Raw genomic sequence first — 13,214 nt, 5'->3', positions numbered from 1 at the left:
CTGCCACAATGCCCCCTTCAGCTCCAGCTGCAATCTCCCCACACAGACACTGTCCCCCACAGCAACAGTGTTACCTCACACTGTCTGATAAGTGGCTAGAAAGTTATCACCGCCCCCTGCTGGCCAGCTGCACAGGAAGCCCTGGAAGAGGCTTCTTTAACAGGAGAATGGAAGGCATGGAGGGCCAAATTAGGTAAGAAATTTCCATGCCTTGTCACTAGCAAATAATGCCAGCCAATGACCCACCCCAGAGGTGGTTACATCTTAGCACTGTGGGAAGCAACCCCTTACAGAGACCATTTATCATGGGCTTTGGGATACTTCTGGACCCACGCTGCACTCAGAGCAACCTCCTCATCCCGTTCCAGCTGGAGAAAAGAAAAGGGTCCAGCCAACTCTCCTGTGACCAGGGGAGGCCTCTGGTTTTGATACTTATGGAATATGTGGCTGGTCTCTTTCATCAGCAAACCTTTTTAACAGAGCTAAAGGGGGGAAACAAATGATTCTCCAAAGAGAGGGGAAAGATGATCATTGGGCAATTTAACCCCCTGCAACCTCTAGGATGGAGAAGGACTCAGGGCTACAGGGTCCCTCCAAGGAAGGAGAAGTTGCTGGGATTTAGAAGTATAGGGAACAGCTCCGAACCCAACAGGATTTTTAATTGACATTTGATAATGACATAGAAAGAGGCAAAACCTGAGATTTGAGGTCAATGTTCAGAAATGTAAGAGAAAGGGTGGAAATCTGAGAGATTTTGGATCCATTTTTACAGATTATAGAGAGGAAAGTGGAAAATCAGAGGGGTTTTATGTCAGTTGTTGATATGAGGTAAAATCTGAGTGTATTTCACATCAATATTTGATAAATGAAGAGAGGAAATGAGCAACATTTGCAAACATTGTATATCCACGTTCAAGAGTCCGAGAAAAGGTGTAAATCTGAGATTTTCTTAGTATTTTATACTTGGAGAGACAGGGAAAGATCTCAGGGCCTATTCAATTAGAAACAGACAACTAGAGAAAAAGTGGGGTGAATGTTTAGGGTATTTTATTTTAACCCCCCCAAGCCCTCGGGGATTTCTTGGCTGCCCAGAGACAGTTCAACCCCCCCGCCGCAAATCTGCCCCCTCCCCCCACAGGGGACCCCCCGCCGGGCCCCAGTCTCTGCCCCCCCCATCCCGGCGGTGCCGGGGGCAGATCCTGCTGCAGCTCCCCTGGGGCCGAGGCAGCTCCGCGGCTTCTCCCGGGTTCCCCGGGGCAGAGAGTCACCAGCGCCCCCCCGGCCGGGGTCTCTCACTCCCCGGGGCGGGTCCCAGCTGGAGAAAGCCCCCTCCCCCCGCCGGTGTAGGAATGGGTAGCACCTTTGCTCTCCTACCCCCACTGGAGATCGCACGGAGCATGCGCAGTAACAGCTGCCTGACCTGGGCTGGAGAACGCAGACGTGCCCCCCAGAGCAGGCTGGGAGTTGTAGTTCCTAACTCTCCCAGGGAGCGGAAGTGACGTTGGGTAGGTGGACGAGCTGGGCTGCGAACGCGCGTGCTGGGCGCTGCGGCTCTGCCTGAATCGTGCGGGGCCGTTGGAGCCTCTCCCGGGCCCAGAGAAGAGTTTTGCGTCTCCCGGCTCTGGGCATGCGCAGATGGGGGCGGAGAAGAGCCCCGCACGTGCAGAGGCTGCGCTCACGCGCTGCTGCTCCCTGGCGCTGCAGGGCTGGGCTGAGCAGGCGGGTCTGTGCTGGGGAGACCCATGAACCCCCCCCCGGGCCCGGCCCGGCCCGGCCCGCTGCGGAGCTGCAGCCTCCAGGTACCGCAGTGAGCCCCGGGGGCGGGGTAGTGACTCGGCCCCAGTGTCTGGGGGGACCCGGCATCTCGCAGCGCCGGGATCTGCGCCCGGGGGAAGCTCGGAGCCGCTGTCCCAGCAGGCAGGGCCGGCTCTAGGTTTTTTGCTGCCCCAAGCAAAAATTTTTTTGGCTTCCCCCCACCCCAGCCCTGGGCTCTCCCCCCCCCCCCAACTGCACCCCCTGCCGCCCCAGCCCTGGGTCACTGGTAACTCGCTCCCAGGGCGGGTCATTCAGCAGGAATTTTGGATGTTCACAGAACACAGACAGGATTGGTTCCCATATGGTTACAGAACTGCAGTGAAGTGGAACAATTTTCAGCTTGTGTGATTGGAGGATATCTGGATGCATATTATAAGACTGTCCTACATAAATGAGGGAAAGTTGAGGTGCCTTTATTATTCTTTTGTTCCATTCTTTGTTTCTATGGGGAATTCTATGGGGGAGGCAACCTAGAGACAGATGATGTGGAAAAAGCTGAAGTACTCAAAACAAACAAACAAAACAAAAAAACATTGCCTTGGTCTTCACAGATAAAGTCAGCTCCCACACTGCTGTCGTGGGCAATACTGTATGGGGAGGAGGTGAGCAGCCCTCAGTGGTGAAAGAACAGGTTAAGGACTATTTAGAAAAGCTGGACATGCACAAGTCCATGGGTCCAGATCTAATGCATCTGAGGATGCTGAGGGAATTGGCTGATGTGATTGCAGAGCCATTGGCCATTATCTTTGAAAACTCATGGCAATCAGAGGAGGTCCAGGATGACTGGAAAAAGGTAAATATAATGCCCATCTTTAAAAAAGGGAAGAAGGAGAACCCAGGGAACTACAGACCGGTCAGCCTCACCTCAGTCCCTGGAAAAATCATGGAGCAGGTCTTCAAGGAAACCATTTTGAAGCACTTGGAGGAGAGGAAGGTGATCAGGAACAGTCAACAGGGATTCACCAAGGGCAAGTCATGCCTGACCAACCTCATTGCCTACTATGATCAGATAACTGACTTTGGGGATATGGGGAAAACAGTGGATGTGATATATCTTGAGTTTAGCTAAGCTTCTGATATGGTCTTCCACGGTATTCTTGTCAGTAAGTTAAAAAAGTACAGATTGGATGAATGGACTATAAGGTGGATTGAAAGCTGGCTAGATGGTCAGGCTTACCGGGTAGTGATTAATGGCTCAATGTCTAGTTGGCAGCCAGTATTAAGCGGAGTGCCCCAGGGGTCAGTCCTGGGGCCGGTTTTGTTCAACATATTTATTAATGATCTGGATGATGGGATGGATTGCACCCTCAGCAAGTTTGCAGATGACACTAAGCTGGGGTGAGAGGCAGATACGCAGGAGAGTAGGCATAGGGTCCAGAGTGACCTAGGCAAATTAGTGGATTGGGCCAAAAGAAATCTGATGAGGTTCAACAAGGACAAATGCAGAGTCCTGCACTTAGGAGGAAAGAATCCCATGCATCGCTACAGGATGGGGACTGACTGGCTAAGCAGCAGTTCTTCAGAAAAGGACCTGGGGATTATAGTGGATGAGAAGCTGGATATGAGTCAGCAGTGTGCCCTTGTTCCTAAGAAGGCTAAGAGCATATTGGGCTGCATTAGTAGGAGCATTGCTAGCAGATCGAGGGAAGTTATTATTCCCCTCTATTCGGCACTAGTGAAGCCACATCTGGAATATTGCGTCCAGTTTTGGGCCCCCCATTAGAGAAAGGAGGGCAACAAAAATAATTAGGGGGCTGGCACATGACTGATGAGGAGAGGCTGAAGGAACTGGGCTTGTTTAGTCTGCAGAAGAGAAGAGTGTGGGGGGATTTGATAGCAGCCCTCAACTGCCTGAAGGGTGGTTCAGAGAGGTTGGAGCTCAGCTGTTCTCAGTGGTGGCAGATGACAGAACAATGGGCAATGGTCTCAAGTTGCAGGGGTGGAGGTCTAGGTTGGATATTAGGAAAAGCTTTTTCACTAGGAGGGTGGTGATGCACTGGAATGGGTTCCCTAGGAAGATGGTGGAATCTCCATCCTTAAAAACCTCTAAGGCCCAGCTTGACAAAGCCTTGGCTGGGATGATTTAGTTGGTGTTGGTCCTGCTTTGAGCAGGGGGGTTGGACTGGACCTCCTGAGGTCTCTTCCAACCCTAATCTTCTATGATTCTCTGTGCTTCATGAAACTTTGGATCCAAATGGTAAAAGACAGTTGTTCCCAATTTAATCATGGCATCCTTTAGGAGTGTGATCAATGCCACTTAACTAGAGAGCAGTGTTCTAAAAATAGTTTACCTGGGCCACAGGTCACCATAGCTTCCAAATCAGGGATGAAAATCAACCACCAGTACCTGCAATTTCTACTTGAGTTCTTGTCAAATCTTTGACCTTACTTGGAGTAATTTTACACTTCTCTGGTGTAGAATTCTTCACCAACCACACAACATAGCAGTAGTGATAGTGAGGTATAATAATAATAATAATATAATAATATATGGAGATATCCGATCTCCTAGAATCGGAAGGGACCCTGGAAGGTCATCGGGTCTAGCCCCCTGCCTTCACTAGCAGGACCAAGTACTGATTTTGCCCCAGATCCTTAAGTGGCCCCCTCAAGGATTGAACTCACAACCCTGGGTTTAGGGGGTCAATGCTCAAACCACTGAGCTATCCCTCCCCCCATAATTAAGGTTTTTTTGTGGGGGGGGGGGAGGGATAGCTCAGTGGTTTGAGCATTGACCCCCTAAACCCAGGGTTGTGAGTTCAATCCTTGAGGGGGCCACTTAAGGATCTGGGGCAAAATCAGTACTTGGTCCTGCTAGTGAAGGCAGGGGGCTAGACCCGATGACCTTCCAGGGTCCCTTCCGATTCTAGGAGATCAGATATCTCCATTAATTTAAATTTAGATGTGCAGGTGAATGAGCCCTTGATGGTGTGGTTGGGTCCTCTGATGGTGTCGCTAGAGTAGATATGGGGACAGAGTTGGCACTGGGGGTTGTAGCAGGGTTTGGTTCCTAGTTGGTGTTTCTGTGGTGTGGTGTGTGTGGTTGCTGGTGAGTATTTGCTTCAGGTTGGGAGGTTGTCTGTAAGCGAGGACTGGCCTGCCTTCCAAGGTCTGTGAGAGTGAGGGATCATTTTCCAGGATAGGTTGTAGATCGTGGATAATGCGCTGAAGAGGTTTTAGCTGGGGGCTGTACATGATGGCCAGTGGTGTTCTGTTATTTTCCTTGTTGGGCCTGTCCTGTAGTAGGTGATTTCTGGGTACCCGTCTTGCTCTGTCAATCTGTTTCCTCACTTCCCAGGTGGGTATTGTAGTTTTACGAATGCTTGATAAAGATCTTGTAGGTGTTTGTGTCCGTCTGAGGGGTTGGTTGTAGACAATGGATCATGTGATGTGTCCTGGATGGAAGCTGGAGGCATGTAGGTACATATAGCGGTCAGTAGATTTCCGGTATAGGGTGGTGTTTATGTGACCATCACTTATTTACACTGTAGTGTCCAGGCTGAGGTTGATGGTGGGGTGGAAATTGTTGAAGTCCAAGTGGAATTCTTCAAGGGCCTCCTTTCCGTGGGTCCATATGATGAAGATGTCGTCAATGTAGCGCAAGTAGAGGAGGGGCACTAGGGGACGAGAGCTGAGGAAGCGTTGTTCTAAGTCAGCCATAAAAATGTTGGCGTGCTGTGGGGCCATGCGAGTACCCATAGCAGTGCCACTGACTTGAAGGTATAAGTTGTCCCCAAATCTGAAATGGTTGTGGGTGAGGACAAAGTCATAAAGCTCAGCCACCAGGCTTGCTGTGGCCTCATCAGCTGATCAAGTTCCTGACAGCTTGTAGTCCATCCTCATGTGGAATATTGGTGTAAAGCGCTTTAACATCCATGGTGGCCAGGATGGTGTTTTCAGGAAGAACACCAATGCATTGTAGTTTCCTCAGGAAGTCGGTGGTGTCTCGAAGATACCTGGGAGTGCTGGTAGTGTAGGGTCTGAGGAGAGAGTCCAAATAGCCAGATAATCCTGCTGTAAGAGTGCCAATGCCTGAGATGATGGGACTTCCAAGGTTTCCGGGTTTATGGATCTTGGGTAGCAGATAGAATACCCCTGGTCGGGGCTCTGGGGGTGTCCCTGTGTAGATTTGTTCCTGTACTGTAGCCGGGAGTTTCTTGAGCAGATTGTGTAGTTTCTTTTGGTATTCCTCAGTGGGATCAGAGGATAGTGGCCTGTAGAACGTGATCTTGGAGAGTTGCTTGGCAGCCTCCTGCTCATAATCCGACCTGTTCATTATGACTACAGCACCTCCTTTGTCAGCCCCTTTGATTATGTCAGAGTTGTTTCTGAGGCTGTGGATGGCATTGTGTTCTGTATGGCTGAGGTTATGGGGCAAGTGATGTTGTTTGTTCACAATTTCAGCCTGTGCACATCTGCGGAAGCACTCTATGTAGAGGTCCAGTCTGTCATTTGGATGGTCAGGAGGAGTCCACGCAGAGTTCTTCTTTTTGTAGTGTTGGTAGGAGCGTTCCTGTGGGCCAGTGCATTGTTCAGTGGTGCATTGAAAATATTCCTTGAGTCGGAGATGACGAAAGTAGGCTTCCAGATCACCGCAGAACTGTATCATGTTTGTGGGGATGGTGGGACAGAAAGAGAGTCCCTGAGATAGGACAGACTCTTCTGCCAGACTAAGTGTGTGGTTGGATAGATTAACAATATTGTTAGGTGAGTTGAGGGTACCACTGTTGTAGCCCCCTGTGGCAGCTAGGAGTTTAGATAGTTTACTGTCCTTTTTCCTCTGTAGAGAAGTGAAGTGTGCATTGTAAATGGCTTGTCTCATTTTTGTAAAGTCCAGCCACGTGGAAGTTTGTGTGGAAGGTTGGTTTTGTAGGAGAGTCTCCAGTTTTGAGAGCTCATTCTTGATCTTCTCCTGTCTGCTGTACAGGATGTTGATCAGGTGGTTCCTCTGGCCTCTCCCCTGTGTGGATTCTCTGATGTTTAGAAAGGGCTGAGCTGTGAGTGAAGCTTTTCCCACACTGACGGCATTCATAGGGCCTCTCTCCTGTGTGGATTCTCTGATGCCCAATAAGGTGTGAGCTGTGATTGAAGGTTTTCCCACACTCACTGCATACATAGGGCCTCTCTCCTGTGTGGATTCTCTGATGCCCAGTAAGATGAGAGCTGTGAGTGAAGCTTTTTCCACACTCACGGCATTCATAGGGCCTCTCCCCTGTGTGGATTCTCTGATGTTTAGAAAGGGCTGAGCTGTGAGTGAAGCTTTTCCCACACTCACGGCATTCATAGGGCCTCTCCCCTGTGTGGATTCTCTGATGTTTAGAAAGGGCTGAGCTGCTAATGAAGCTTTTCCCACACTCATGGCATTTGTAGGGCCTCTCCCCTGTGTGGATTCTCCAATGGAGAAAAAGGCCTGATCTTTGAGTGAAGGTTTTCCCACACTCACTGCATTCATAGGGCCTCTCGCCTGTGTGGATTCTCTCATGCTGAACAAGATTTGATCTTTGAGTGAAGCATTTTCCACACTCACTGCATGTATTTTTCCTCTTTCCCATGAGGATTTCCTGCTGTGTTGTGGTTTCCTTGACGCTCTTCTGAGTTCCCCGACAGGAAATAAATTTACCCATTTTCTCCCCTGGCTGGTTTCCCTGCACTCTTTCTGGTCTGTGCTGAATCTCACAGGATTTTTCCTTCTCATAACTCCTGGACACATTCCTTTTTGATCTTTGCGATAATGCTCTGCGTTTATCCACTTGCTCAACATTTTCCTGCTGAGAATTCTGCTCCTCTTTGTCACATACCATTGCATCACCTGCTGTGATAGAGACAGAAACCTCAAACAGGGATGGAAAGGGGAAGGCCAAACCAAAACAAGTACTGGAGAGAGGTCAAATAAAAATCAGGAACTGAACTCCTCCAAATTCTTCCCCTAAATAGGAGAGAGGAGGGGATCATTTTGGCCTTCACATCCCATCCAAATTCACAGGGGAAAGGAGGAAGCTACTGCCTGGTGTCTGCTAGGATCTACAGGAAGCCATGAGCTATATTTACCCTGAGGATACGACCCCTGCTAGGGACAATAATGAACTGAGAGACCTCCAAAAGGCTTTGTAGGGCATCCCAGATGTTTCTTTCAGGCACTTACAGATTCTGAGTTGGCTTAATATTTCCTCACCTGTGCAGGGAGCTCTCAGGATCTGTCTTTCCTCTGAACCCTGGAGATCTGAGACCCATGATTCTTCCCCTTGTTCCAGCTGAGAGATCACATCAGATTTGGAAACTGGAAACCCTGCTCAGATGAAAGTATATAAAGGAGTTCAGTTGATTTCATATGACTGGGTCATAAAAAACCCTCTATTAATTTAATTTCAGTACTTAGTGTGACCCAGTGTGCCTGGGGCAGTCCTCACTGAATATGCCAAGACCAGGGCAGGCTGAACAAGGGAGAGCAGATGCTCCCAAAACTGGTGGTTGACAATGAAGTTAAATTCACCAACCAGTCACAAACTGTGCTTCTGATCCCCCACACTGGTTATCAAGAAACCGAAAAAAGAAATCACACAGCCCCCTTTATTACATTCCAGTTCTCTGACTCCCAATCAGCACCTAAGTCCAGTACAATGAGAGGTTATTTAAAAACTCTGCTCACATAAACAAAGTGTTCTTCTAACCCCAGAGTCAGCCACATTACCCGGTCACTATAGGTTTGGATCTTACCCAAAATACTATGATGCCAGCGAATCCTTTAGAATCTAAACTAAAGGTTTATAAGAAAGAAAGCAAGAAAGAATCTAAACTAAAGGTTTATTATAAGAGAAAGAAGAAGAGAGTTGTTAAATGGGAAAGCACTCAGATACATTCAGAAATCTATATATCTGGTTCTTAGCAGTATTGATGAATTCCTGGCTTGAAAGGCTGTGTGGAACACATCCACATTATTCAGTTCTTTGTTCAAGGCTTCAGTTTGTAGAGAAGTTGATCCAGAGGTAGGAAGAGGGATTGAAGACAAAATGGAGAGGATGCAACTGCCCTTTATATTCCTTTTGCTGTGTGGCTTCTACTTCTTGTGTCCCGAACACAAGCTTCACAGCACATGGCATGGAAAAGCCCTGGAGTTCTCAGTACACAAGCATACCCCTGCATGTCTTACTGACTCAATAGGTGTATCCCCTTAATCCTTTCCATGGGCTCATTGTACAGCTGATGACCCTGGATGGGCCATCCAACAGGCTAGACAGCACTGATGCCAATATGTCTGGGGGTGTCACCCAGAAACACTCGTGACAGACCCAGACCAGTGGGGTACAGGAGTCTAGTAGAGGGCAAATATCCTGGTCACTGGATGAGTAGTTTTCTGTTCCCTGAGTGACCAGGGCAGGGGCTGCACTAGAGTAATCAGGAAACTGCTAGAACCAGTTAAGGCAGGCAGGCTAATTAGGACACCTGGAGCCAATTAAGAAAAAGCTGCTAGAATCAATTAAGGCAGGCTAATCAGGGCACCTGGGTTTTAAAAGGAGCTCACTTCAGTTTGTGTGGTGAGTGTGAGGAGCTGGGAACAAGAGGCACAAGGAGCTGAGAGTGAGAGGGTATGCTGCTGGAGGACTGAGGAGCACAAGTGTTATCAGACACCAGGAGGAAGATCCTGAGGTGAGAATAAGGAAGGTGTTTGGAGGAGGCCGTGGGGAAGTAACCCAGGGAGTTGTAGCCATCATGCAGCTGTTACGGGAGGCACTATAGACAGCTGCAGTCCGCAGGGCCCTGGGCTGGAACCCGGAGTAGAGGGCGGTCCCGGGTTCCCCCCAAACCTCCCAATTGACCTGGACTGTGGGTTCTTCCAGAGGGGAAGGTCTCTGGGCTGTTCCCCAACCCACATGGTGAATCTCTGAGGCAAGAAAATCCGCCAATAAGCGCAGGACCCACCAAGATAGAGGAGGAACTTTGTCACACAGGTGTCAGGAGTGGAATCTTGGGGTGCACAGCGCAGCGGAAGAAGGAGGGTGATTTAAAAAACAAAAAACAAAAGGGAGAGGGTTTATTTTTTTTCACCCCAATGGATGACGTAGTGCGGGCACTGATACAAGCTACGGTGGCCCAGCAGGAGGCTACCCATGTCCAGGCAGCCGCCCAACAGGAGGTAGTGTGGCTGCAACAAGAGACTAATCGCCTGCTGATGGACCAGGCTGCTCAAGACCGAGCTATGCTGCAGGAACTGGTAAACCAGGTAAAGTCCCTTACAGAGCTGAATCGCGGCCATGATGGGACGCGGCTCATACGGGCCAGCCATTGGCCGCAGAAAATGACACGAGAGGATGATGTAGACGCATATCTTCTGGCCTTTGAGAGGACAGCCTTACGGGAGGCCTGGCCTCGAGATCAGTGGTGAGGCATCCACAGCAGACTGTCAACCCGCAATCTTCTCTGAAATATCCCCAGAATTGTTCTCCACTCCCAGACAGGGTAGAAAGACAAAAAGGGACAGAAAGGCAGCTAAGGCCTTGGGAACCCGAATACTGACCCAAAGCCAGAGGGTCGCTCTTGTAGGTAGGCGGACCCGCGCAGTTGCAAAGGAGGCCACGCAGGAGGGAGAAGCACCTGAGTCTGACCCCCACGCTAAGGCTTCTGAACCAGTAGAGGCAACAGAGACTGGGCCCCTAGATCTTGGGCAGATTAGTCCCAGGAGAGGAAATTTTGGATGGGACCAGGCAGAAGACCCAAGGTATGACAACATTAGGAAGGAGGTGACTGAAATAGATGGGGTCCCCGTGGAAGGGAAAACCCAGGGACCAGGACCCTGCTTCATAATGAAGAAGGATCTTTTATACCGGGTTGCGCCAGTACAGGGGCAGAAGGTACAGCAGATCCTAGTACCTCAAAAACACCAGAACGCTGTATTAAGTCTTGCTCATAGTCATCTTTTTGGGGGGCATTTGGGGGTAGAGAAGACCCTGGCACGAGTCCTACGATGGTTCTTCTGGCCCGGAGTACATGAAGAAGTGCAGAGGTACTGTGCCTCCTGCTCGGAGTGTCAGCTGCACTGTCCCCGTCCCCACTTGAGTGCACCTTTAGTACCCCTTCCCATCATAGAGGTCCCATTCGAGTGAATAGCCATGGACCTAGTGGGACCTCTGGAGAAGACGGCTCGGGGCCACCAATATATGCTTGTTGTTTTGGACTATGTTACTCGCTACCCAGAAGCCGTCCCCCTGTGGAACACGGCCTCTAAAACTATAGCCAAAGAGCTGGTGGGGATCTTTGCCCGAATGGGGCTACTGAAGGAGATATTAACCGACCAAAGAACTCCATTTATGTCGAAGCTAATGAAGGACCTCTGTACGCTGCTCCATATACATACCCGGAGAACTTCGGTCTACCATCCGCAGACTGATGGGTTGGTAGAAAGGTTTAACCGAACCCTCAAGGCTATGATAAGGAAGGTGGTAAGTCGCTTATGTTCGCTATCCGGGAGGTACCTCAGGCCTCAAATGGGTTTTCCCCATTTGAGTTATTATACGGGCGTCAGCCCCGTGGCATACTAGATATCGCCAAAGAGATCTGGGAAGAGGAACCCAATGAGGGGAGAAATATAATAGAGCATGTAATGCAGATGCGAGACCGGATAGCCCGGGTTACCCCTATTGTACGGGAACATTTGGAGAAGGCACAGGAGGCCCAGCGAACCCATTACAATCGCCAGGCAAAAGTGCAACAGTTCCAACCAGGGGATCGGGTTATGGTGTTGGTACCCACAGCAGAAAGCAAGCTTCTGGCCCAATGGCAGGGGCCCTATGAGGTGGTTGAATCCGTGGAGGAAGTAACCTACAAGGTTCGGTAGCCAGGACACAGAAAACAAGAACAGATTTATCACGTTAACCTTCTAAAACCCTGGCATGCACAACGGTCCAAAAAGCCCTAACCCAGGAAAACAAGCCTTCCAAACAGGTGAGGGTGTCTCCCGATTTAACACCAGACCAGAAGAATGAGGTGTCTGAGATGGTCTTCCAGAACCAAGATGTGTTCTCGACAAAACCGGGTCGAACAACCGAGACATATCACCACATCGTCACGAACCCTGGGACCAGAGTAACAATGAGGCCCTATCGGGTGCCAGCGGCAAAAAGGGAGGAAATAAAAGCAGAAGTAAAAAAAATGCTGGAGTTGGGGGATCATCGAAGAATCCCACAGTCAGTGGTCCAGCCCAATCGGGCTGGTGCCCAAACCTGATGGCACCACAAGAATTTGCAACGACTTCCGGTGACTAAACGAAGTATCCCAGTTCGACGCGTACCCCATACCTCGCATAGATGAGTTAGTGGACCGTAGGGGTAATGCCCGGTACTTGACTACCCTAGACTTGACGAAGGGGTACTGGCAGATTCCCCTTGCAGAAGAAGCAAAAGAAAAGACTGCGTTCTCTACACCAGAGGGTCTTTTTCAATGTACTGTCTTCCCTTTTGGACTACATGGGGCCCCAGCTACCTTCCAGTGCCTCATGGACAAGCTATTACGCCCGCATAACAGTTATGCTGCTGCCTACTTGGACGATGTGGTCATTCATACCCCAGACTGGGAAACCCACCTGGAGAAGGTGGAGGTAGTCCTCGATACCTTCAGGCGAGCTGGCCTTACAGCAAACCCTGCTAAGTGCACTGTAGGGTTTACAGAGGCCAAATATCTTGGCTACATTGTGGGAAAAGGTTTGGTAAAACCCCAAGTGAACAAGTTAGAGGCCATCCAAAATTGGCCCTGACCAAGTCCAAGAAACCAGTCCGGGCGTTCCTAGGTGCGGTGGGGTATTACCGATGATTTATCCCTCACTTTGCCACAAGGGCAAGCCCCCTGACAGACCTAGTGAAAGCCCGTGGACTTGATCTGGTGAGATGGTCTGACGCAGCAGAGGAAGCATTCACAGACCTACGGACTGCCCTCTGCAGTAACCCCGTACTGATAGCCCCTGATTTCACCAAGGAGTTTATCCTGCAGACAGATGCATCGGAAGCAGGGTTGGGGGCCGTTCTATCACAGATGGTTGGAGAGGAGGAACACTCAATTCTATACCTCAGTCAGAAACTCCTTCTGAGGGAACAAAAATATGCAGTGGTGGAGAGAGAATATATCCTCGCTGTAAAATGGGCCATGGAAACATTGCGCTACTACCTGCTTGGGCGCAGATTTGTCCTCGTGACCAACCATGCCTCTCTTCAATGGATGCAGCGGAACAAGGAGAAGAACACAAGGGTGACCAGACGGTTCTTATCCCTCCAACCTTTCCAGTTCCGTGTGCAACACAGACCAGGGAGCCGTCATGGCAACGCCGATGGCTTGTCACGTGTGCACTGTCTGGCATCCCATGCTGCCCAACCCCTTGGTGCTGAGCAGCGGGGAGTGATATGTGACAGACCCAG

The 13,214-nt window shown here is 49.9% G+C and overlaps 1 protein-coding gene across 1 annotated transcript in view; it reads left to right on the top strand.

Moving 5' to 3' along the window:
* Positions 1–1,506: 1,506 nt before the first annotated feature.
* Positions 1,507–13,214, top strand: part of LOC101936074 (zinc finger protein 501-like) — a 53,443-nt gene continuing 41,735 nt past the window's right edge. The window contains exon 1 of the mRNA XM_042846616.2: positions 1,507–1,799. Within this exon, the coding sequence (XP_042702550.2) occupies positions 1,628–1,799 (172 nt within the window). The 5' untranslated portion in view covers positions 1,507–1,627. The remainder of the gene's footprint in view (positions 1,800–13,214) is intronic.

The sequence above is a fragment of the Chrysemys picta genome, chromosome 24 (assembly GCF_011386835.1).
Source record: "Chrysemys picta bellii isolate R12L10 chromosome 24, ASM1138683v2, whole genome shotgun sequence".
NCBI classification, from domain to species: domain Eukaryota; kingdom Metazoa; phylum Chordata; order Testudines; family Emydidae; genus Chrysemys; species Chrysemys picta.
The sequence above is the reverse complement of the archived record's forward strand: the minus strand, read 5'-3'. Positions and strand labels throughout refer to the sequence as shown.